Here is a 26091-nt window from a genome sequence, read left to right as displayed (position 1 = left end):
TAATGAGGTGATTTGGGGGAAAGTTTCTAGGTCAGTGGTCCCCAGCTTTTTTGGCAGCAGGGACTGGTTTCATGAAAGACAATTATTACATGGATAGGGGGTGAGGGAGATGGTTTCCAGATGATTCAAGGGCATTATATTTATTGTACACTTTATTTCTATTATCATTACATTAGATCATCAGGCATTAGATCTCAGAGGTTGGGGATCCCTGCCCTAGGTAACCTAAGGATGGAAGCTGATTGCCAGAGGAACCAACCATGTGATTAGAGGGTTGGAACTTCCAGTCTCAGAGGACAGACTACTGAGATTCAGTTCAGCCATCAATGGCCAATGATTTAATCAATCGTGCTTATGGAATGAAGCCTCCATAAAAACTTGAAGGATGGTTCAGAGAGTTCCCAGGTTGGTGAACACGTGAAGGGCTGGGAGAGCGGCACACCCAGAAAGCACGGAAACTCCACCTCTCCTGGCTTTGCCCTGTGTCTCTTCATCTGATTGTACACCTGTATCCTTTCTAGCCAATTAATCAAACCTGAGGAGGGAGTCACAAGAACCTTATTTACCTGACTTATGGCCAGCCAGTAGAAGCACAGGTAACAAACTAGATTTGCGATTGGCATCTGAAGTGAGGGCAGTCTTGTGGGACTGAGCCCTTCACTGGTGGGATCTGATGCTGTCTCTGGGTAGACAATGTCAAGATTGAATTAAATTTGCAGGACACTCAGCTAATGCTGCTGAGAACTGAGTTGCTCAGTGGTATGGAAAACATTCGACATCAGAAAATCCAAGGTTTCTGAATCTGGCTAAAAACTTGAACCGAATTTTTCTATAGGCTTTTTCCCATTGCTAATAGGTCAGTTACTTTAATCCCCACAGAGCTAAGAATGTGGTTACACTACCCTATTTCCCTGGCCTGGGGCTTTACTCCAGATCTGATTTAATTAGGAACAATTGTCTTGAGGGGTTAGGTAGAGGAAAGCAAAACCAGATGTCCTGCAGTACTGGAGGTATGACTTGAACATATGTGAAAAGACTGAAGTAGAAACCTTGCAATAGGATTTGTCTTACCACATTCAATTAGTTTTCTGTGCTTTTAAAGGAATACATAAACTAAGGCCCAGAGAAGATTCACTTCAAATTTTGTGATGAATCTAAGAACTCTTTGTGCCACTGTAAGAATGAAAGTCCATCAGTTCATTCCTTCTAAACAAAACACATTTCTTTTCCCTCCAAATTAACTGTAAGCTAAACTGTTTTCCTTAAAACAAATTCAGGGTTTTCAAAGACTTGAGATTTTTCCCAAGCTAATGCAACTGATAATTCAACATGCTTTCAGATTAAAAGAGATTTAAGAAATCTGTACAGTGGAAGGCAGGCTTCCCAGATGGTACCAGTGGTAAAGAACCTGCCTGCCAACATAGGAGACATAAGAGACACGGGTTCGATCCCTGGGTCAGGAAGATCCCCTGGAGGAGGGCATGGCAACCTACTCCAGTGTTCTTGCCTGGAGAATCCCATGGAGAGAGAAGCCCAGCAGGCTATAATTCATAGGGTCACACAGAGTTGAACACAACTGAAGCGAGTAAGCACAGGGTGGGAGGAGGGAGGGAGGTTCAAGAATGATGGGACATATATTAATATACACCTATGGCTGATTCGTGTTGATGCATGGCAGAAGCCAACACAATATTGTAAAACAATTATCCTCCAATTAAAAATAAATAAATTAAAAAAAATGAAGTCTAAGTTGGTGGAAGTGATGACATGTGACTTCCATGGGTATGTCATAAAAGGTAATACTGCTTTCATCTGCTTCTTACCTAAGCATTCACTTGTGGAACCAGCACACTTGGAAAAGGCCACGTGGAGAAATCGTGTACGTGCTCCAGCTGAGGCCCTAGTCGACAGTTCAACTGGTGAGGGAGCCCTCAGATGCCTGCAACCCCTGTCATCGCAGTTACCTCCAGACTTCAAGTCTTCCCGCTTGAGTCCCAGACCTCATGGAACAGAGACAAGCCACCCCTATAATGCCCTTTCTGAATTCCTGAGCTGCAGAATCCCTGAGTTGAATAGAAGAGCTGCTGTTTTACACCACTAAGTTGGGGGTGGTTTGGCAGCACGTCTCATGAAGAGTTCTCTCTGGCAAAGCAGATACAGGCGGAGTGGCACAGCTAACAGGAGCAAGGGTTCAAGGCCTGGCTCTGCTACCTGGGGAGATCGTGGGAGATGGTTTCATCTACCCAGCCTCCTCTCCATATCTATTAATACAACATTAATAGTAGTAACATTCCTAAGAACGGGGCTGTCATGAGGATCAAGACAGCTGACACAGACTGAGTACTCAGCACATTGCCTGGCCCATGAAAAATGTTAGCTATTATTCTTGTGTGTTAGTCACTCAGTTGTGTCTGATTCTGTGTGACCCCAAGGACTGCAGCCTGTCAGGCTCCTCTGCCCATGGAATTCTCCAAGCAAGAATACTGGAGTGGGTTGCCATTTCATTCTGTAGCCATTACCATCTGTAATATAGCTGTATAAAGACCAGACTTTTTACAATGACTGACCACATATAGGAGGCAACTCTGTCATTCCAAATGTCATTTCCATTGCTTAAACCCTTTCTGGTTTTTTTTTTTTTTTTTTTTTGAGATTTTTCTTTTACTTTTTGTGTCATATTATAAAACTAGGGTCATTAATACATAAGCACACAGAATTTTTGACTCAGTTAATGTGAATCCCTGAAAATAAGCATCATTATTTTATAAGCACACATTTTACCTCTCCTTTCATCATCTACCTTAATTGCATGACTATTCAGAAAAATCAGCATCAGTTTCAGAGTATAAAGATATATAAGGCCTAAGCACAAAGAAAAAGATTAATACATCTGATTACATTAAAACTAGAAATTTCTTTTTTTCAAAAGATACCACTGAGAGTAGCTTTAAGTATAGAAGATATGTGCAATACACATAATAGACCAAAAAACAAACAAAAACCCTTGCATTCAGAACACATAAAGAACTGCTGCAAAATCAGTCAGAAAAAAGCAGACCACCAATAAAGAAATGCACAGTTAACACGTGAAAAGATGCTCAACTACATAAATCATCAGGAAATGCAAATGAGAACCACCACAACATATGTACCTACAAGAAGGATCAAAATTCAAGACTGATAAAACAAAGTATGGATGAGGGTCTGAACTGGTACAACCACTGTAAACTGGCATAACCATTTTGGATAACTGTTGACAATATCCACCACACCTCAATGTAGCATGTTCTACTGCTGCTGCTGCTAAGTCGCTTCAGTCGTGTCCGACTCTGTGTGACCCCATAGACAGCAGCCCACCAGGCTCCCCCATCCCTGGGATTTTCCAGGCAAGAATATTGGAGTGGGTTGCCATTTCCTTCTCCAAGTAGCATGTTCTATTACCCCCATATTCCATTCCTAGGTATACACCAATGGAAAAGAACCCATTTCATGAAAAAATATGTAAAAGAATATTGGCATTATTCATAATGGGGGAAAGTCTGGCCAATAATCTAAATACCCATCAAGAGTAAATAAAAAATAAATTGTGGCATAATCTTAAAATGGAATACTATACAGTAACAAAAAGGAACACATTAATCCTACACTGAATTACACACAATGGTGCTGAATGAAAGAAGCTAGACGTAAAAGAATATGTGCTGTATGACTTTATTCACATTAAGTTCAAAAACAGGCAAAACTAATTTATGATGTTAGAAGTCAAGATGGTAGTTACCTGGTGGGGGATGGGGTAGTGAGTGGAAGGGCTAAGAAGAGGGTGCTGCTGAGAAACTGGCAATGGTTTATTTCTTGGTCTGAGGAATTACAATGATGGGTTTAATTTGTGACCATTCATCAAGCTGTATGCTTTTGATTTATGTAATTTTCAGGATATATGCTGCATTAAGTTATAAAGTCTATTTCAAAATTTTAAAAAAGAGAGACTTAAGAAACACATCAATCAAATGCAATGTTTGGACCTCCTGATACAAACAAAATAACTCTAATAAAAGATACTTCTGAAACATTTAAGGAAATACTGGGTATTTTTAGACTGGGTATTAAAATAGGATTGGTACTAAAAAATCAACATATAGTAATATATCTGGGCGACTCTTCTACTTAAGGAAGTATATTACCACATATTTATTTTCAAAACACAATAAATATATAGAACCAGAGCCATTTTATAGATGAGAAAAACTAAAGTATACAGATAACTATCAGTCATTTGAGCCCAACACTGGACTTCCCGAGTGGTGCTAGTGGTAAAAAAACCTACCTGCCAATGCAGGAGACTTAAGAGATGCAGGTTCGATCCCTGAGTCGGGAAGATACCCTGGAGGAGGGAATGGCAACCCACTCCAGTTTCCTTGCCTGGAGAATCCTATGGACAGAGGAGCCTGGAGGGCTACAGTCCATACAGCTGCAAAGAGTCGGACACGACTAAAGTGACTTAGCACACAAGCACATCAGTCATTTACTGAGTACCTAGTATGTACAGGCAGCGTGCTGAGTGCTTCAGTCCAAAGCCCACGTATGTCCCTGTCTGTCATGTTGTTCCTCCTGCCTTCCGTTTTGCCATGTAGTTTTGGAACCCAAGTACTTATATAATTATGTTTCTAAGGGAAAATGGGCTCAAAGCCACAATCAGGAGGAACCAAGAGCAAAGTGTTTGGTTGTTCCATCTCTAGCTAGTCATTCATAAAAGTGGTATCATAGGAAGGAAACCAGCAGTAACTCTAGTACTGCAATATTAAGCTAAACCAGAGACAATCTAATATCTGAAAATTTTGAATGCACCTTTAACTAATTTTGGGGTCAATGTTATAATTATCGTAAGTGGTATGTGGTTTACTTAGAATGTTCCTTAATAAAGCACTGAAAAGAACAAAGTTTGCTACATTTGGTAGATCTGACACAGGATGAGGTCTTTTTAATCTTTCCCTGTCCTAACATGGGAATGGAAAATAGCTCTCTTCCTTCTGCAGTGAGGACAGGGTTTCTGAGATGTCCTCATGAGCCAGGCCCTTCAGTGCTCCAAGAAACACGCTATCAGAAATGCACAGTGTACGTGCTCTGAGACAGCAAGCCTCAATTCTGACCATAAGTGTGCTAGGCAGCAAAACCGAATGAAGCATACATGAAATAAGCCAGGAAAACTATGATAACTCAATATTAAATCAGATATCAAGAAGGCTATGCTTTCTATCAGAAAGTCCTAGAAACATATTGGAAAAGAATATGGTAACCCATAATGCTCTGTAGAGTGCAAATCTCATGAAGACAAAGGGGAAGTATTTAAAGAAGATTAAAAGAAGAATCACAGGATTTGAAAGTTGGAAAACAAGTGTTACGTGAAAGGTGGTAATTACATGGAGGGGTTGGCATGACATTTTTTCTAAGGCATTCAGGTCAAACACAGTGAAAAAGTACAGTGTGAAAAAATTTGGAAAATAACCTACTAAGACTTCTCTGATGTAACAGGAAGAAGATTCTCACTGTATGTATTCATTATTTAAAACCATATATAATTATTTAAACCTATACACATATACTCTCTATATTAAAACCACGTATATATAGAGAGAGAGTGAGAGAGAGTGTGCCACAGTATGGGATCAAGCAACGGCAATTTAAGGTACAGTCTGCCAGGTCCTCATTTAGATATTAATATAGTAACTTTCCCACAGTGACCTGGGTCACACCTATAAAACCTGGGAAGAGAGTTAAAACAGGAACCAAGTTTTGTCAAGGGGATAGAAAAGCTCAGGGCGCTGCTGAGCACGATCGGTCACAGTGACTTGGCTTGGCTTTGACTGGAAACTCAATGTTCCCTGATGGCTACCAGTAGAACACACTGCCCTGTGACAGCTGGACAACCTTTGCAAAAATATCTGTATCTTTACTATACATAAACAACAGGTAGTTTATTCTCCAGAGGCAAAGTTTAAGCAGTAATTATTTCTATTTATCAGCCTATCTTAATCAACTGAGAACACCTATATTTTCTGAATACATATTAGAATGAGCTTTTGTAAAAAACCAAGTAACAAAATTAAATGATCTTACTCTATACATGGTAAGATTTATTTTCAAAAATAGAATCTTTCACAGGGAATTTTATTGCTTTTAAGTTTTAAGAGTCTTTTGCTGGACTATTGAATACTTAACTACCGAATTATTGAAATGTACTCTAAGCAATGAAAATTGCTATGATAATTTATACCCACATGAAACTGACAGATATAGACATCTTCCTTTATTGCTACTAGGCAAAATCTAGTCAAAAATAAGCCTATCATCCTGAGACTAAAGCTTAAAATTCAAGTTCTTTAACAAACTACACAATACTCGTGAAACCAGGAAGTGAAAGTTTCTTAGCGCTTAACCTATGCTTAAACAACTGTTTCGAATTTTTAATTACTTCCACTTTTTCCTTTACAGTATTGTAATACAAGTATTAAAACTCCAGGATCTTCACACTTACCTGTAAGGCTTGTCAGAGTTATGGATTCGTCTGTGGTTTCTGACACCAACGTATGTTGTACTTGTATAATCACATACATCACATCTATACTGTTTCTGGACTGAAGACTTATTCCCTGGACAAAGCATTTCAGTTTTAGTGATGTGATTGGATTAGATTAAAACAACAATATTTACATTCCACTGTAAATGAGAATTTATACCACACAGTATTAACATTTCAATGCAGGTTTTCTCACTGGTTAATAAAGTCAACAAGCTTTACAGGTTCTCCTGAACCTGCACTTTCTGTGGATATAAAGTGAGGATCATCTGATCTGTAAAAATACACTGGGTTAGCTTCTACATAACCTTGTACAAAATTCTAAACTATAATGAACCTGATGCCCGCTGCCCTGCTGACTGAGTTGCAACTGATTTAACCAGAGATAAACTGTGAATCTGAAAGGTTTGGTTTACAGGATATAGCTTATATAGCCCATATAGGATATAGCCTTCAGGAAACACTGATCGCCAACCAGCTGTAATTTAATACTATAATCCAGTACTGTAAAGTACAGCTACAAAGCATCTACAACAAACTCAATATACAAAGTCCAAAGCCTTTTCACTCTGTAGGTTTCCTTTGTTTGTAACTTACAACAGAAGGAAAAGCAAAGGCAAATTATTAAGTGCTATGTAATGCAGTATAATTATACCCCATAAATGGACAGTTTAACAAGGACTAAGGTAAACATGCAGCTCTCTGAAATCCAGGAATCACAGATCCATGGAATTAGGCCCTGTTACTAAACTCACTCTGCAACAAGGCGCTGGGTGTGAGGGTTGGGCAGGATTCAAATCAGGGTAAGCTTGAGGCAATACAAGCAGAATGACTTGATCATAGAAAACTATTCCTGAAGATATTCAACAATTTATTTACTCTTCTGTCAGCACAAAGTTCATAGGCCATTCATAGCCTGAATGCTTTATATTCAGAAACAGAGCGAGCATAGAAATTGCAGAACAAGGCAGAACAGGAAGAAAGCTTAGGTAGAACACCAGCACCCGCTGCAGAAAAGTAAAATTGGTGATACAAAAGAACTCCCATGTGGAAATTTTAACAAAACAAAGAAAATCCTTAGGTTAAATTTAAGCTTTCTAAAATTGCAATTTTCTTTGGCTAATAACTACTTTTGCCAGGCAGAACAAAAATGTCCCAATTTCCTGGTATAAATCTGTAACATTAATATACACACTAATCATAATTACAATCTAAGTACTGCTCTTAATTGGTGGGTTAAAAAGTTGGACTTGATTATAAGTGGCACTACTCCAGAATAATAAGTTTAAAAAAAAAAAAACCCGAAAAAAGAAGTGTGAAATATTGTATAATGGTTCTGTGTGAGAAATATTACAGATCAATGACAACTAATAAAAATGACAGATGGGAAAACTTAATATAGCACAGAATGAGAGGCTGTGTTACTTCAAGCAACTGTTTCCAAAGGAAAGAATACTAGATTTAAATTTCAAAAACTTGGGCTCAGTCCCTGCTCTGCCACTTAGTATGAGTGTGATCACGGGCAAATTATTTCCCCTCTTGAGGACTTGGTTTCCTCATCTACAAAATGGAAATACTGGAACCTCCTGCATGGTTTGTAAGCCCAGGAGTATGCTTTACTTCACCGCAGTCTGTACGTTACCTGTGTGCTGGTGTCAGTCTGACCCGTCACTAGCTGGAGCCTCCCTGAGGGCAGGGATCTGCCTGTTCTGCTTACATAAAATCCCCAGGGCTTGGCAAATCACAGGTTTACAATAAAGAAGAATTAAGTTTCGTTAAGAAACTCCATATGAAAGTGCTCTGTCTACCGCTCTCTGAGTATCTGTGGTGTTTGTTAATGTACTCGTTAATACCATTGTGTGTTCCTCACTGGGCTGGGCCCCTCAAGGGCACTGACACCTCGACTGCACTTCAAGCACTTAGCACAGAATCCAGCTCACGATGGGCACTCCTTACCTTCTGGCAGGACAAATGTCTGAGGTGCTATTACACTGGGCCTCTGAGTCAAAAATGAGCTACAAGTTACCTGGGCTATCGTGACAGAGACTCGAAGCCACAGAAATATACATCTCCCCTCTTGTTTAGTAAGTTTATTAAATGGTTAAAAGTGTTTGGATAAAATGTGAATCATTTTCACCTTCTTTGCGAGCTCAAAGCTTGTTCTTCAGCCCAACCACCAGATTCTGAAATATCTAATATTGAATCAATAAAGCATCAGTACAGATTAAGCAAGCAGGAATTCTCAGTCATCTGAATTGTTATCCTACCAGCAAATAGAGTTAAATAGGGGGTGGGGGGGGGTGAGGCATGAAGAAGCAATTTAAAATCTATACATGTAACTCTAAGAAACAAGAGTTTGAGCCACAAAGGAAAGCTGCTGCAAAATGGAATGTGGTGGAGAGATGTAATGCTATGAAGCCCAAACTGGTTATTTTAATTCCGAGCTGACATTTCAATCTTTTTAATTCAAATTGTGGGTTTTAATTTGTTAACTCATTTGGACAGTTTTAAATTATTGCTTTTGGAGATGGGGCTAGAAAAGACATATTCCACCGCTGGTAGTAACCGCAGGTGGTACCAGTGAGTAGTACTTACTTTATTCCTTCATTAGGGATTTATGGTCCAAAGATATCAAATGTTTTAATGTCTCCTTTAAAGGGGATATGGAAACATAATGAATTAAAATAAAAGGAGGCAGTTAGGGCTATTTTGTACAAAGGAAACAAAACAGTTTCAGCTCAGCCATCTATTGCGGGAACAGATGCTATGTCATAAACTCCTTTTGTTTTGGATAGTTTTACAGGGATGACATCTGTTTGACAAGGGAATTTTGGTGCTACAGTGGTGTCAAAATCAGTTCTTTCAGAAACATTCTAGAATCAGTTATGCTTTCTGGGGTATAATTTAATGAAACATTATGGTAAAACATTTTACTCTGCAGTTGTTTCTAACTTTAATTCTGAGGAAATCTAAAAAGGAAAGTCACCCCAATATGTTTTATTTCCCATAAACGCTATGTACCACAATTGAGACATTTAAAGGATATCAATTTAAGTGAGCTGATGCAAGGAAGCACAGCTTATTACACTTTATCCCTAATTCTCCGGATGTGGCATCCGCCTTTTCATGGAACTCTAATTAAATCTTTTGATTCTAATATTCCTATTAGCAGAAACTCGGCCGACTGGCACCTAACTGGTACATAAAAAGAGCCTGTGTTGTTTTTTTTTAAATAATGCAGATGAAATCTGGCAGTCACACTTGGATAAGAATAAGATCACAGCAGGAAGCCTCAGTTAAAGTTTGAGGTGGGGGCCTACCATCTGCAAAAGCTCCGTTCTCAGTGGGTCAACCGGTGCTGAGAGAGGGAGGAGGCTTTCCTTCCGCGCTGCAGCTTCCCTGGCTTGCTGGCGTGTTACCTCAGGGTTTCTGCTGTACCTGGCTCTTACAGGACAGCATGAATTTCAGAGTACATCTACCTACAGTTGAAGCTGAGTACTTCCTAACAATATTCACTAGTACTCAAGAGATAAGAGATAAGATTCACTCACATAGTATAAAAACAGAGAAGAGACGCAGCCTTAGTCCTGAAAATAACTCACATGACAACAAAGGGCATTTTTTTTCACTTCGTACACTAGTCAATCTCATCTATATATACATTAAAAAAAAATGCACAGATACCTTCCTGAACACATTTTCCATCAGTTTTATCACTGGAAATTCTGGACTCATTAGAAGTTGCTATTGACAAGGTATCTGGAAGACTGTGTTGCTCCCTCTCATGGTTCCTCAGTTGACTCTAAAAAATTGAGAGAAATTAATATGTAGTTTTCAATAAACACAGTTGCACAGTTATTAGGAGGCTACAGAAAGGAGTGAACTGCTTTCATTACCAGTATTTAAAAACCAAATGCACTAAAAGATAACTTGACACATTTGACAACTTACAGGAAGAAATACACTAGCGAAAACACAATCTTATCAAAAAGGCAAGTTAGTTCCTCTTTCCACGGTCTCTGAAAGGAAGCCACTGCTGTCTTAGGGGCGCTTGTGCAGAGTGTGTGTGCGCTTCCTGAACCACTGCTGAGCCCAGAGGAGGAACAAGCAGAGTCTTCAGAGTAACTCAATACCTTCACGAAAATCAATCCAATCAGTTAACTTTTGCACTTCTGCCTTTAAATATCAACTAAATGTGTAAAAGAGACTTCACTGAACTGTGACTCCAAGGACCTCTTCCTCCTCATCCCCACCCCCATGAATCAAGTGTATCAGCAGAAGAAACTGGAACTTGCCTCTGCAGCGCATCTGTATGGGCTGCTTGTCCAATGGCCAGAGGCCACTTCAGAATTACATGAGAGCAATCCAAGTGAGAGTAACTATCTCTGACTCAGAGGCTTTTTTTAAAACTCTTGATTACCTGTTAATTACCAGTGGACCTGGACCCCAACACTGGCTAATACAAGAGCAAAATTCTACATCTCAGTTACCCCTTTAGGGATACATTCCCTGCCCCACCCCCTCACCAGTCAACTGGCACACTGAAGAAAAGTTCTAAACCAGTGATTCGGTGGATGCAAATTTCCTTTACAAAAACAGTACTTCATACTGGTTGCTGGTTTTAGGTGGCACATAAAATGAAAATCAGTCAAGGTAATCCTTGAAAGTCCTGTAAACTTCCCATAAAATATCACACACATGGCTCTGTTTCCACTGCACTATCTTTCATTATATTTCATACAGTCCATTTCTCCCTGTGCAATGGTATAAATCACCCTTGGCTTGTCGTGTGGCAGCTGAAGTGAATGACTTGCATTTAGGGGCCACGTAAGATTAAAAATAGGTATTTTTTTGCATTGATGACATAAGGCTAAATGTGAGTCAGATGTGTGTACAATGTCCCTCCACAGTACATCCCCTTGCAATTTCCTTGCACTTTAAAATCAACACAATTTTAAAAAGATATACACATGAAAACACTAAAGCAATAAACACAGGATCTGTTAAAGACGGGGCATGCGGGGAAAAAGAATCCTATGCCAGACATCCTGACGACCCAGATTCCAGTCCCAACTTTAACATTAATTAATAGGCATGCCCTGGGCACATTACCAAACTATTCTGGGCCTCAGTTTCCCTATCTATAAAATGAGGTGGGTGGACTGTACCTAGAAAGCTCCCTCTTTGCTCTAAAACTCTACGGCTTTCTGAAGGACTTCATGAGCCCATGCTTACCTTATAATGGAAGGAGTCTTCACACTGCTTGCACTGGTATATTCTTGTTTTGCAGTGGTTGATCATGTGGCTCTCCAGGTCTTTGCTGTTGTCGGCAATGTGCTCACAGATGGGACACTGGTAGGGCTGTCTCTGCCGATGGACTCGCAGGTGCTGCTTGATGTAACCCTTGTTACCGCTGCTGTAGTGGCACAGCCGGCAGCGGTAGGGCCGCTCGGCGTTAGGGATGTACTCCACCACACTGCTTCCTGACAAACTCGCATCGCTGTTGGGTTGGCATTGGGCGTTATCCTGCAACTCTTTCAAAATGTCATCATCGGAAGCATTTTGGTCTGTCCTTTCCCGTAACTTTTCAATCACAGTGAGTAGGGACATGCTGATGCCCGTCTTAACCTGCCCGTCTGCCAGCTCCTGCCTACCCTCTGGGAGTGCTACTAAGGTAGAGTTGCTTTGGTTGAAACTAGCTAACCCCTCAGGAGAGTTTTTCAGTGGGGACATCATTTTAGAATATGCTGCCACTGCCCCGTCTACTTGCCTTTGTCCGGTGTCCGGGTCTAAAAGGTTTATGTTCCCATAGTGCCCAAGGTTGGTTCGTGTTAGTTCTGCAGCTCTTATGGGCATTGTAACCAGGGCTTCCGCAGCTAGGGAGTGTAGTCTAAGAGACTCAGAATTTGTCCTTCTTCGGCCTGGTGGAGCATTCTCATCAGTAGCCAGTCCTTTGTTTATTAGCTCACTGTCTTTCTTCTCTGAGTTGCCCCAGCCTATGATCAGCCCCCCGATATCAACAGTGCATTTATCAGCGTGATAGACTTCACCTCTTCCTTCACACATGAGCTTGGCTTCTGTTGGGCTCAGGCTTTTCCCCTCCTCGATTTCGGCATTCATGAGGAAATGTTTCTGTGAAAGCGTTTCTTCGGCACTTGGCAGACGCTCTACTATCACATTAACATGGCCTTTTTTATTTGGGCTGCTGCTGATGATTTTCTGTGCTGATGAAAGCAGGCTGTCACCAACCAGGCTCTCCTCGGCATCAGAAATCACCTCAAGCATTTCTTCCTCATTAGGGTCAAGGGTAACTGACTGACTGAGATGAACCCCACCTTCTGCACTCTGCTCCAAAGGAGAGGAAGACGACAATGGCTCTGAGCTGCAAATCTGCACCTGCACTGATGGCCCGTTGTGGATACTCAGTTCGTTGTCTCCGATGGCAATGACTACTGCGTGGACACCGCTGGGTGCAGCAGCCACTGAAGAGTCCAGTAGGCCTAGGGGCTCGTTCTCATTTTCAAAGATTGGATAGGAGCAGTCGACCTCCCCGGCATGTTTCCAAGCATGTGTTTTCAACATTCTCTGCTGCCCACAAGTGTAACTACAAAACAAGCATCGATACATGCCATACTGTTCATAGGCATACCATTTCCTCTTACCTATTTCTGCCACGGACGCTGTTTGGACAGTATGAGTCTGTGGGTTGTCCACACTTGCTGGGATGTCAGGAATGGTTTCATTCTTTCTTTCTGAGGTTTGGTGACACAAGAGGTTGGTGGGGCTTATGCACTGTTGGGCTTTGGATTGAGTGTGGCTGTTGGCATCATTTTCATGGTCATTTACCACGTGAGCTTCAAGTTCCTCTTGGCTTTTTGATGTAATATGGCACTCTGCGCACATTAATATCACTTCATTCTGCTGACCGTGCTGCTTGATATGATCTTTTAACACAGAAAAAGATGATGACAGAAACTTACAAAGGCTACACTGGTAAGACATAGCCTTCCCATCACTCTGGGCAGGAGAGTCAGGGGTAAAATGTATTTGAGACATCTCAGCCCTTCTAATATCAGTAGCAGGTGACTGGGTTACTTTAGCTGGAATCTCACAAGATTCTTGACTTTCAAGAAGAGAGTGTGCTGCAGCACTAGAACGTGGCCGTTTTTTGCCAATCAAAAGACATTTTTGTGACTTTTCATGTTCCACTATCTTGCTTAACTTCTGGATAACATGGATTAATGGATCTGTTTTAGCTTTTCTTTGTTCATCAATTTCCAGTGATGAACTGATGACAGTTTTGGCAGTCAACATAGCTTCCTGTTCCCCAATATCTGGCACCAACATGGCAACACTGCTGCCTTCTTCCATATCTAAAAAAACAGAATATATGACAGAAACACCAGGTTACAGGATCATTATAGGCATATAATTCAGGAAATCTAAACTACTCTTAGGAGTTTAAGCTGATCTAAGTATTTTCTAACCTGGGAGCTCCATACTGATATACTTGGCCATCCTCAGTAGAGACTTAAATTGCTTAGAAATTTTCTTTGGAGTGTTGTCCCCTATTGAGACGGATGATCAAGGTCTTTCAATCCTTCATTTCTTTCTTTGGAAGTGAGCTAACGACATCTCCTTTTTTCTTGACCTTCTTTCCCTCAAACATCTAGTTGGACCTAATCAGTACTCCTTTTGTACAATGCCAGAGAAAAAAAAGACTGCCATTCCATTATTAAAGGGCTACAGTCATTCTCAGGGCATATGCAACCACCTCAAGTATTATGAAACACCATTCTGTAAATTCAACACATGAATGATGCAATTCTCAGGACACAATTTCTTGCACCAAGTATAATTGTGATTTATTACTAAAACCATAAACTTTTTTTTGCCTCCCCAGATCTTTACAACTGTGAAAGTATGGGCATGTAACTTTATGTAAAGGGCTTAGAGAATTTTGAGAAGTATTATACAATTGAAACTAAATAAAAGCAATGATCCAGTTCCTCCTTTTATTTATTTTCCTGACGATAAACCACAAACTACGCTGTGGTTTTTTTAGAGGTCATATTAGTGGTCAACTATTACTCATACACACACACACTCAGATACATATACATTATATATATGGTTTTTTTCTGAAAGGGAAAGGGGCAGCAGAGAAGGCAAAAATTGATATCCCAGTTGTGTTTTAGGTCTAAAAAAGCACAGAGGCCTTAAAAGGGGTTATCTGTAGGTTCAAGTAATGTGTCATGGCCAAGGAAGGCATTCAACATGAAATGCTTTATCTTTTAGCCTAAATCTTGAATAAAGTATTTTCTGGCAGAACTTTCAAGCATTTCCTTTGGCTTAAAGTGAGATTAACTTGTTGACTTGGAACACATTTTTAAGTTTAGGCTTTTTTCCAGCACCAAGTTTTGTTTTTCCACATTTTAGGTGCATTCTGGAATCTTACTCACAACATTCAGTAAATGCCAGCAAAATTACTAGAACTAGCTACAGGGCCAAAGATCATATTCTTAAACCTCCGTACAGGCTCTGAATTCATTTCGGAAGGTGAAGCAAGGCTCCTCTTCCTGCAGGTGGCTGAATCAACTTTTAGGGGCCCATTAGCTGCTGCCAAGATGGTACCTGAATTCCTGTAAGACCTCACCAGTCCTCTGAGCAGTTTCAGGCCCTTTCCTCCCCCATCAGCTGACAGCAGTTATGGCTTTCCTGCTCTTATTTTCTACTCTTTGTGGCACACTAACTTTCTAAAGCCAGATCCATATCATGCAAAAAGGCAAGCATTCTATTCTGTTTCTTTAGTACCACTTCTCCCCTCCGTCCTGACACTCTGCCTTGCACGATGGGGTTTTTCTCTCTTCTACTTCTAGCTGCACTCCCAGCAGGGTATGCATTCCACAGCCATTACAGCAAAGACAGCTATGCCAGCTCCCCAAGGCCAGTGGCCCTTGGGTCACTGTCCCCCTAAACAATCTGAGGGCATTACCTCTCAAAAGACTATTTCCCTTATATTTCTCTCAAGCAGGAAGAACAGGGATGTTTTTAAATCTCTACAGTCAATCTTAAGTCACTAAAGAAGGGACCATTGGGAGAACAATTTGTTTCTTTAGAAAAATCCTTTGTGGCTTCACAGTGAAAATGAAAGTGTTAGTCGCTCAGTCGTGTCCAGCGTTTTTGTGACCCCCATGGACTGCAGCCCACCAGGCTCCTCTGTCCATGGGATTCTCAAGGCAAGAATACTGGAATGGGTTGCCATGCCCTCCTCCAGGGGAATCTTCCCCACCCAGGGCTCGAACCTGAATCTTGTCTCCTGTATTGGCAGGTGGGTTCTTCACACTAGCACCACCCGGGAAGCCTGCGCTGCCTGACAAGTCCACATGTGTAGGCCAGGGGGGCTTTGGCTCTTCAAGTGATTGCTGATTCCCTCTAGGGTCATTCACTTACGGTTTTATTTCTTTCAGTTCAATTGATTAATGCAAATTTCTTAAATAATAGTTACTAGGACTCCTTGAACATTCCATTTCTTACATAAGATTTGGTGCCCTACTACAGATGGAAGGTCTCCTTCCCAAGAAATGAGACAGCTACGTAGGCTGATTGATAACCTGGAGGTTAACAAGTGAATATTTGCTCACAGACTCTGCACACCCACAGGGTTACAAAGGTGACTCATATTATCCTTGTACTATTTAATGACATAATAGGAGGGAGACAGAGCAGTGCAAATTGCTCCCTGAGGATATTTCAGCATGTACCTTAAAAGAAAGTGAAATGAAGAAGAGGAGGAGCTCATCTCATCGCAAGAAAAAGACTAATACAAAAGAATCTGACAAAACATTCAGATTTTAAAGCTGTGTCTGCTCAGGCATTAAGAGCTAATGGAAATTTGCAGCAGATGCTCCAATTTTCCCTGAACATTTATGCAAGTATCTCATTTTAGAGACTGCATACATTTGGGGATAAGTACAGAAATGGCACCTATAAAACAGATATCACAACATAAAATACATCAGGAAACACCTGAAAAACCAGTTTGGGTCCACATGGCAAAGTCGATGCACAAGTCTCATTATAACAAAAGCCTCTGTTAAAAAAGGTTAGATAAACAGCTCATAATAAAGTATACTAAGAGAGGAAGTTAAGTTGAATACTGGCCAACTCTTAAAATTTTCACAAAAATTTCACTTAGGCCACCAATGTGCACGTGCATTTGAGATCACACGTCCTAAGATAAAATCTGCGTAATAAAGGAGATAAAAATAAGGAGGACAAATACAATCCCAGTGGCTCAAGAATGCTGACAACCTGGATTAAGATAATCTGCATACTATCCATGGCCTCCAAGAGATCAAGGTAAATGCAACTTTAAAAAAACATCACCAAGGGTGGAGGGGTCGGGGCGCTCAGAGAGGTGACAAATCAAGCCAGAACAGCAAATTTCCTAACTGCAATGATGAGTACCCTGGAATTCATTACATTATTCTTTCTACATGTGTAAACTTCAAAGAATTTTAAAAGTTATGCACAAGGCATCAAGCTAGGTATCAAGAAAAAAGGGAAAAAATTTTACTCACACAGTTTAAAACTGAGTTGAGTGGGAAAGACTCACATACTTAGAAGTTAAAAAGAATTAACCACTTTTAAATAACCCAGCAGTACCCAATGTGAGAAGGTCAGTTTTCATTCCCATCCCAAAGAAAGTTCAAACTACTGTACAACTGTGCTCATTTCACATGTTAGCAAAGCTATGTTAAAAATCCTTCAAGACAGGCTTCAGCAGTAGGTGTACAAGCTGGGTTGGAAAAAAGGAGAGGAACAGGAGATCAAATTGCCAGCATTCCCTGAATCTGGAGAAAGCAAGAGAATTCCAGAGAAACATCTACTTTTGCCTCACTGACTACAGTAAAGCCTTTAACTGTGTGGATCACGACAAACTGAAAAACTCTTAGAGATGGGAGTACCAGACCACCCTACCTGTCTCCTGAGAAACCTGTATGTGGGTCAATAAGCAACATTTAGAACTACACATGGAGTAACTGTTCAAAATTGGGAAAGCAATACAAGACTGTATATTGTCACCCTGCTTATTTAACATCTATTCAGAATATATTATGCGAAATACTGGGCTGGATGAATCACAAGCTGGAATTAAGACTGCTGGGAAAAATACCAAAAACCTCAGATATGTAGATGATAGCACTCTAATGGCAGAGAGTAAAGAATTAGAGAGCCTCTTGATGAGGGAGAATGAAGAGAGTGACAAAGCTGGCCTGAAACTTAACATTCAAAACACTAAGATCATGGTATCCAGTCCCAATCACTTCACAGTAAACAGAAGGGGAAAAGTGGAAGCAGTGACTGATTTTATTTTCCTGGGCCACAAAATCACTATGGACAGTGACCACAGCCATGAAGTTAAAAGACGCTTGCTCCTTGAAAGGAAAAGCTATGACAAACCTAGACAGTGTATTAAAAAGCAGAGGTCTGTATAGTCAAAGCTGTGCTTTTTCCAGTGGTCGTGTATGGATGTGAGAGTTGGAGCATAAAGAAAGCTGCATGCTGAAGAATTGATGCTTTTGAACTGTGGTGTTGGAGAAGACTCTTGAGAGTCCCTTGGACTGCAAGGAGATCCAACCAGTCCATCCTAAAGGAGACCAGTCCCGAATATTCATTAGAAGGACTGGAGCTGAAGCTCCAATACTTTGGCCACCTGATGTGAGGAGCCGATTCATTGGAAAAGACCCTGATGCTGGGAAAGATTGAAGGCAAAAAGAGAAGGAGGTGGCAGAGCATGAGATGGTTAGATAGCATCACCAACTCAATGGACATGAATCTGAGCAAATTCCAGGAGACAGTGGAGGAGGAGCCTGGCGTGCTGTAGTCCACGGGGTCGCAAAGAGTCAGACATGACTTTAGTGATTGAACAACAATCACCCAAGGCGAAATAGTTAGAAGGCAACAGCCTATGGCCAAATCCTAACAGACTGAACTCATTTCGGTCAGGAAGGGAAACAAAGGCTCCCTGAAGAGGTAAGATGCATACTGCATTCTGACAGAAGAGCCTTCTGGATGTCACCCATCTGCCCCTGTGGGCTCACTGACTGATTCTCCACTCTGCTCTCTATTCCAGGAGGAATTACATCATTAGGCTCCCATGCCCTCTGGCTGAGTTATGCCAACGGGGAGCCATAAGAGGAAATCAGGAGGAGGCAGCAAAGGGAGATCAAGACATTCATTTTTTTGGTTCCCTCCCTCAAGGTCACCTTTAACTGGCTGTGATCCTCAACAGAAGGCTATTATCTCCAGGCAGGCTGTTCTACAGGACTCTCTTTTCTCCTGATGCTGCTAGCTCCAGATAACTGAATGATTCCTGGGGCTTGACTATATAGGTCCTCCATCTTTATAAGTATCTTTTAAAATACATCCTCCCTGAATTGTCCTAATCTGAGTGTGCCTGCCATTTGCTTTCTTGGAATTTGGTGACAAGAAAGCAACCATAACATCAGTAGATTTTCAGAAGACAGAATAAGCATGCTATCTAGAGATTAGAGAAAAGACCAGTATGGCTGAACAGTAAGGTTTACTAGGATGAGCAAACTACTACTACAGGCACAGCAAAACAGGGTGTTTCTCATTTGAAATCTTTAGACGTAACATTCGACCAAATATATCAAACTGTATAAGTAAATAAATGTTGTATCCCAAACCAGAAATGTTCTACAACCTTCTCCACTTTCCTAAACAATAGACTCCCACAGGCAAAACCTTGTAATTAATGTCTTTCCCAAGAAAAGAGCCAACTTATATCAGCTGTCTTTATTTCCTTACAATTTGCTATTTGGCTTATTTGTACATCTAATTAGTTCCTTTTACTTATAGCAGTATGGTTATCATAAGTAAAATCAAGTTGAACAATTCATGTGGGCCTGGGTGGGACTGGATAAAAGCTGTAATTTTCTGTGGAAGAAAAGGCAGTTCAGTATGTTATATAAAGCATCTTTTCTTTCAGACTAAGATTGTTCTTCCAATTAGAAAAAAAATTGTGTTATAGAAGTAATGGTCAATTCCTCATTTTTCCACATTATTGTAATTCTGAAAGAGAATAATATTTATTTTGCTCTAGCCAAAAGGTGGCAGGGGGCATAGCTCATGGGTTCCTCTCCTAGAGGAACCTCAGTTGTGTGACCTTAGGCAAGTCACTGTTTCCAAGCGTTTTACATTCTGCAGCTGTAAAACTCCAGAGTTGTGCTGGACAAATTTTCATGTTTCTGGGCTTTAAACTGAAAAGTTACTTTGAAAATGCTTACATGTTATTTGTAGATTTAACTTACTAATGCCTCTAACATACTTGAGTTAAAATCTCCTTAGCTTAATGTAATTAACTGCCCACCAAGAAAAAAAATGACTGTAAATATTAAAGTATGTCTAATATTCCTTAGCTGGCATCTAGCCTGGGAGAATATTCAAAGTTGGCAGCTGCAATTAAGACATAAGGCGAAACTAATGTTAACCAATATTCAGATTTAACATTCACTGAGCACCTATAAAATGCCAAGCAGTGTGCTGGAGACTACCAAAGTAAGTAAGAGGGAATCTGTGCCCTTGAGGTGCTCATAGACCAGAGAACAGTGCCAGTACAGATTCTTGTATTACTAATGTACCTGGGAATAGTGGCCTCTTTACTTGCAGATGAGGAAACTGAGGCTCACAGATGTAAAGTAATAGCTAGCTTAAGAATTAGAATACAGGTCTATCTTATTCTAAATCCATCGTTTCTCAGTTCAGTCGCTCAGTCTTGCCTGACTCTTTGCGACCCATGGACTGCAGCACGCCAGGCCTCTCAACATATCAATTTTCCTCTTAATTCTCAGCGTGAACAAAAAAATGTACAAAGTATAAATATTGAAAAGAGCAATAGCCCCTTACAGCTAGGCAGTATCAAACATGTATGTTTGAGCTTCATTAAGTCTCTGGGACAGGTTACCTGGGTGTTACATAATTCTACATATAAGGAAACACTCAGTGCAGTTTAAGTGACTTACCCAAGGTTACATGGCTGTTAAGTGGCAGAGCCAGTGTCTTTCAAATCAATTCCTGAAATTAATACAGTCCCTTGGATCAATCTTCAAAATCCAGCTGTAGCCAAGAATGAAAGTATATAGTATCAAACATTTCTCTTTCTTGGTGAAACCAAGTAGTAGTTTTTTTTTTTTTGTGGGGGAGGACAGTGAAAAATTACCCAATATTTCATGTAAAGAAATTCAGAGGAATGTTCATTGAACCCAATTATGCGATGCAAATTTACAAAATTTACCTAACAAGCAGACTTCAGGATTTGGCACAAGTTGGAAAAAAACAGCTCTGGCAATTTCTCCAATAATCGTATATTTCATATTTTAGCTCAAAATTTATCTAATTGACTCAAAATACTATTGGCTTTACTGATATAACTTTCTAATGAATAAAAAGCAGTAAGTTGTACACTGCCATTTTAATCTTAATCAAAAATACAGTCTAAATGGTTGATTCTGCAAACTTCGAATAGTTCTACAACTGAAAGGCAGCATGAACTGATAAGTCACAGTCGACTGTACTACGTATATCATCTAAGGCACTTTATTGCCCCGGTCCTACATTTCTTTGCTATTTCTTATACTAGCCAGAATGAATTTAAAAGATCAAAGAATAGTATTCATTTCACCTATAATGCAACTTTATCGACTATGGTTAAGTAAACCGTTCATTGCCAGGGCAAAAAGCACATATTTGGCTCTCCCCTGAAATTAATTTTAAACGAGTTAGCGGGGTAAAGGAACGCAGGACCAGACTTTCTCTTTTAATCAATAATACAACCCATACACTGAGTCACAGCAAAGAAAGTACAGACTGAAAGAGGTGATAAATCCAGTAATTGCCGGATAAGAGAGATGCAGACCGAAAGCAAATTACAGCCCACTGCGGTAACTAAAAAGATCGCCTGCGGGTTGGGATGGTGACCTCGGCCTAATTAATCATCCAGGCCTTCCACACACAAACTGTTCACTCCGGATGCCCCCAGGTCTTAACGGTGGGGAGCTTTTCCCAGTGATTTCAGTGACTGATCATTAGAGAGACCACTTACTTCATCGAAGTGGTTCGAAATAGGTGCAGAGACAAGAAATGCTTTACCACTAGCTCCTCCTACATCAAGCAGTGGCTGAAGGGCAGGGGCGATAGATATGGATTGAGAAAAGTAATCAAGAGACGTGGGGAAGACACCGTTTTCGCTTCATCCTGCCTAGGCGAAGCGGTTTCACCTGTGCAAAGGGAAGGACGCGACGGCCGGCGAGCCTGCCTGCGGGCCAGGCTGGTGAGAGTTAAGCCGGGAGCAGCAGGTTCCCCCCACCCGCAGCTGCAGGGCAAGCCCGGGGCCTCCACAGCCCTTGCTGTGGACGGGACAAAGGATTGAAAAAGGACACGGAACTTGGGGCATGTGGCGAGCACCGGGAGTGTCGACAGGCTGAGCAGGAAGCCGGCGCCGGTAGAGGCCTGAGGGGAGGACGCACATGGCCGGCGGTGGCGCTAACAGCGGGCGGAGGGACGGCCCGGGGACGCGGTACCTGCGGTCGGGCGGCGGCTGCTGCTTCCGCGAGCCTCCTTTGCCGGCCAGGAGCCGGCCGTGCCCTCGCCCTCGTCCTTGCCCAACTCTCTCACGGCTCTTTTCCCTCTTTTACGCCGCTTTCCCCATCCTCATCAGGAGCTCCAAAATGGCGGCGCTGGGGACGGATCACGTGAGCTGCGGGTAGGTCAGGTGACCCGAGTGGCGGGCGGCGAGGGCGGGGCGATGCTCAGGCCCCGCCCATGGGCATCCCGGGTCCTGGGGCTGGGCGGGCGCGAAGGCGATGCCACTGCCGCTCATTGCCATCCCGGCTTTTGGATGGGTTTAAGGCGCTAGTTGTCGGACTCCTAAGGTCCCATGGCGAGGCCTTGTCAGCGGTCTTTGGTTCTTGAAGTCAGTGACTCGTCACTTTGGAGTCTCCACACGTCGCCCAAACCCTCTGTGGGCTGTCTTTATCACCCCATCCTCTCCCTCACTGGCTTTCAGCAGTGGGCCTTGACATTCTTTCAGCCCTATCCTTCTGAGTTTGCTACTGCTTTTGGCTGGGCTATACTTTTTTGTGGTGTTCTTGGCTAAAATGTAGAGGTCATACCTAGGTGCATGGCTGGACTTGAGGTGTGCCTGGTGAGGAGTAGAGCTGGCCCTGGGAAATCTATTTGCTGGTGAGACTGAAGATTTTCAGGAAAATTCCTGGGCTTGTAGGACCAGACTTGGTAGTTTGCTTGACCAGTAGCACAACTGCAGTCCTCTGAGGGCAACATAGTGTTGCTCATTTGGATCTGTCTTATGGCATACACACCAGCTTTATAAGCAATCCTGTTTTGTCCCTGGCTAACAGAGTAAAATGCAGTGTGAGTGAAGCTTTCTGCCCAACTTCAGGGGTGCTGGGCAGGTCGAGTCTCTTAGCAACTCAACAGCAGGGTGCTTGGATCCGGACTGAGAAGGAGGGCCATGAATAGTAGGAAGGGAGTGAAACTGAAGATTCCAGTCATAGTAATGCACTTTTTCATTGAGATACAGGTGTACCTGGAGGACAGTGTGGATTTAACCATTGCACTAAAGTGAGTCACATGAATTTGACATGAATTGGTTTCCCAGAGTATGTAGAAGTTATATTTATACTCTAAGAGTATGTAGAAGTTATATTTATACTCTACTGTGGTCTATTAAGTGTGCAATAGCATTGTACCTAAAAAACGTTATGTGTTGTGTTGTTTAGTTGCTAAGTTGTGTCTGATTCTTTTGTGACTATACCCCATCCCCCCGCCCCACCAGGCTTCTCTGTCCACAACATTTCCTAGGCAAGAATACTGGAGTGGGTTGCTGATTCCTTCTGGCAGGAGAGGGAGAGTCTTCCCAACCCAGGGATGGAACTCATACCTCCTTCATTGCAATCGGAGCAAACACTGTTGAAAAATTGGCACTGATAGACTGACTTGATGCAGGGTTGCCACAAACTTTCAATTAGCAAAAGATGCAGTATCTGCAAAGCTCATTAAAAGGAAAAAATAAATGAAGTGCAATAAAATGAGTTGTGTCTGTATCTCTTGGGGACTTCCAGGTGTATACAGAGACCTTTGCAACCGGCTGGGCCCTCAATTATCAAGTGGGAGAAAGGTCCAGAAAAACCTAGTCGTTGTGCAGACAGGTCAGTGATTCCTGAGATGAGGTATCTGAGGATACAAATTCACCTGAATTGGGGGTGGGGGGGAGGCAGGGGGAGGTTGGGAAACCAGCAAAGTGAGAATTCTGCTAGTCCACAGAATTCTTTGCCAGTTGGACTAAATAGCTAAGAAGAAGGAAAGATAAAGGGGTGAGTAATTTTTTCACTAAAAGAAATTGAGCAGGAGACTAGCATGGAAGGGTGGAAGGAAAAATAATTGAGGAAAACCAGAATGCATAAAAGGAAGAAAGTGAGAACAATTAATGGGCAAATTTCTTTCTTTTTTTTCTTCTAGAGCTACTGACACGGACAATCCTTGTTTGTAACTATTGGAATAGAGGCTTTTCTTCAGTACTGTCTTAACTGTAATGTCCATGAATATAAAAATGGACAGAACAGAAATCAGCATTATTTTATCAGAGTATGAAAAAACGGGGAGAAACTGTAAACGGGGGAAAGTAAGGGAATTCTAAAACAAGTGAGAGGTTAAAGTTCCTGAGGTTGTCTTTTCTAATATTCACAAGCTATTTCCCAATGTTCCCCTTCCAGCACAAAGTAAACTTCCTGGCTCAGAGGTGTGGCCTGTGCCCAGTGTTGGCTAATGAATTGTGTTGCAGAAGTGAGGGCCACCTCTTCTGTCCTGGGGCATTTATTGCCACGGCAGTTTCCTCCAGAGTGCCCTCTCCCTGCTGGCTTTATGACCAGCCAAATAATGAAATGGTTTGAAATGGTGGCCACCCTGTCAGCCCACATTTTATGTTTTTTGGTCATGCCTCACAGTATGCACGGCCTTAGTTGCCTGACCAGGGATAGAACCACTGCCCCCTGCAGTGGACATGTGGTGTCTTAGCCACTGGGGGACTGCCATTGAAGTCCCCCAGTCCACATTTTAGAGTGGTGGTGAGGAGCTAAGCTTCTAGTTGACCCACTGCGTAAATGTAGAATGAGGAAGTCACTGAGGTTTTGGAGCTGTTTGTTACCACAGCACCACATGGTCACTGCTGATTGACACTCCTCTTCCCTACACTGAAGCAACTGGAAGAGACAGAATCAATAAGAAGAAACCATTACAGGCAGATAGGAATGTTAATAAAAGAATTAGGACCTTAATTCCTGAATGCAGAGAAGGTATGAGACACAAGTTCAGTTCAGTTTAGTAGCTCCAGTCATGTCTGACTCTTTGCGACCCCATGAACTGCAGCACGCCAGGCCTCCCTGTCCATCACCAACTCCTGGAGTTCACTCAGACTCATGTCCATCAAGTTGGTGATGTCATCCAGCCATCTCATCCTCTGTCGTCCCCTTCTCCTCCTGCCCCCTAGTCCCTCCCAGCATCAGGGTCTTTTCCAATGAGTCAACTCTTCGCATGAGGTGGCCAAAGTATTGGAGTTTCAGCTTTAGGATCAGTCCTTCCAAAGAACACCCAGGACTGATCTCCTTTAGAATGGACTGGTTGGACCTCCTTGCAGTCCAAGGGACTCACAAGAGTCTTCTCCAACACCACAGTTCAAAAGCATCAATTCTTTGGCACTCAGCTTTCTTCACAGTCCAACTCTCACATCCATACATGACTACTGGGAAAACCATAGCCTTGACTAGACGGACCTTTGTTGGCAAAGTAATGTCTCTGCTTTTGAATATTCTGACACAAAGTCCAATAGGAAAACCTAGGCAACTTCAAAAACTCAGTGGAGCAAAACTCAGTGTTTTGCTTTCCTACCCAAAAAGCTCTCCAGAAAATTGCAGTAAACATTTTTAGGTCTGGGAACACAAAGACATTCAGGTGTAATTCAACTGAACTTGTGGACATCTCACTGAAATCTCTTCTAGGCACCTTCCACTTGCCATAGAATATCATTTGTTATGATTTAATTAACCAATCCTTGAAAGATTTAGGGTTATAGATAGGAAACTTGCTTACCCAGTTATCTAGTACCTACTCAGTGGAATCCTATGTTGTCTCCAGACGAGAGATGACCCAGATAACTGAATCCTGTCTCCACACATCTCATTATTCTACTTTGGAGTCATTAATTAGCTGATCAGCTTAAGGGTTTCACTTCTACGATCGTCAGGGGTCTGTATCTTTTAAAGTGAATAGGTTGTCTGATAATACATTGTGTGTGCTTGACAACTTAAGCCAGAGCACAGTTTAAATTTGGGGAACATTCACAACAGTGCGGTGAGCACGTTGCCAAGGTGATGTCTGGTTGTAAACTGAATGAGACGTGGAACCAGTTGAAACTT

At 41.7% G+C, this 26091-nt stretch overlaps 1 protein-coding gene across 2 annotated transcripts in view; it reads right to left on the bottom strand.

The window, feature by feature from the left end:
• ZNF507 (zinc finger protein 507) overlaps positions 1 to 22347 on the bottom strand; it is a 43317-nt gene extending 20970 nt beyond the window's left edge. The window contains exons 1-5 of one of the 2 annotated variants that reach the window (XM_010848915.1): positions 22183 to 22347; positions 20626 to 20719; positions 11810 to 13947; positions 10259 to 10376; positions 6533 to 6647 (exon numbers count right to left, since the gene is read on the bottom strand). In XM_010848915.1, the coding sequence (XP_010847217.1) occupies positions 6533 to 6647; positions 10259 to 10376; positions 11810 to 13945 (2369 nt within the window). In that variant the 5' untranslated portion in view covers positions 13946 to 13947; positions 20626 to 20719; positions 22183 to 22347. The remainder of the gene's footprint in view (positions 1 to 6532; positions 6648 to 10258; positions 10377 to 11809; positions 13948 to 20625; positions 20720 to 22182) is intronic. The other variant, XM_010848916.1, reaches the window with a different exon arrangement.
• Positions 22348 to 26091: the final 3744 nt, after the last annotated feature.

Source organism: Bison bison, unplaced genomic scaffold, assembly GCF_000754665.1.
Source record: "Bison bison bison isolate TAMUID 2011002044 unplaced genomic scaffold, Bison_UMD1.0 scf7180017864280, whole genome shotgun sequence".
In the NCBI taxonomy this organism is placed as follows: domain Eukaryota; kingdom Metazoa; phylum Chordata; class Mammalia; order Artiodactyla; family Bovidae; genus Bison; species Bison bison.
The sequence above is the reverse complement of the archived record's forward strand: the minus strand, read 5'-3'. Positions and strand labels throughout refer to the sequence as shown.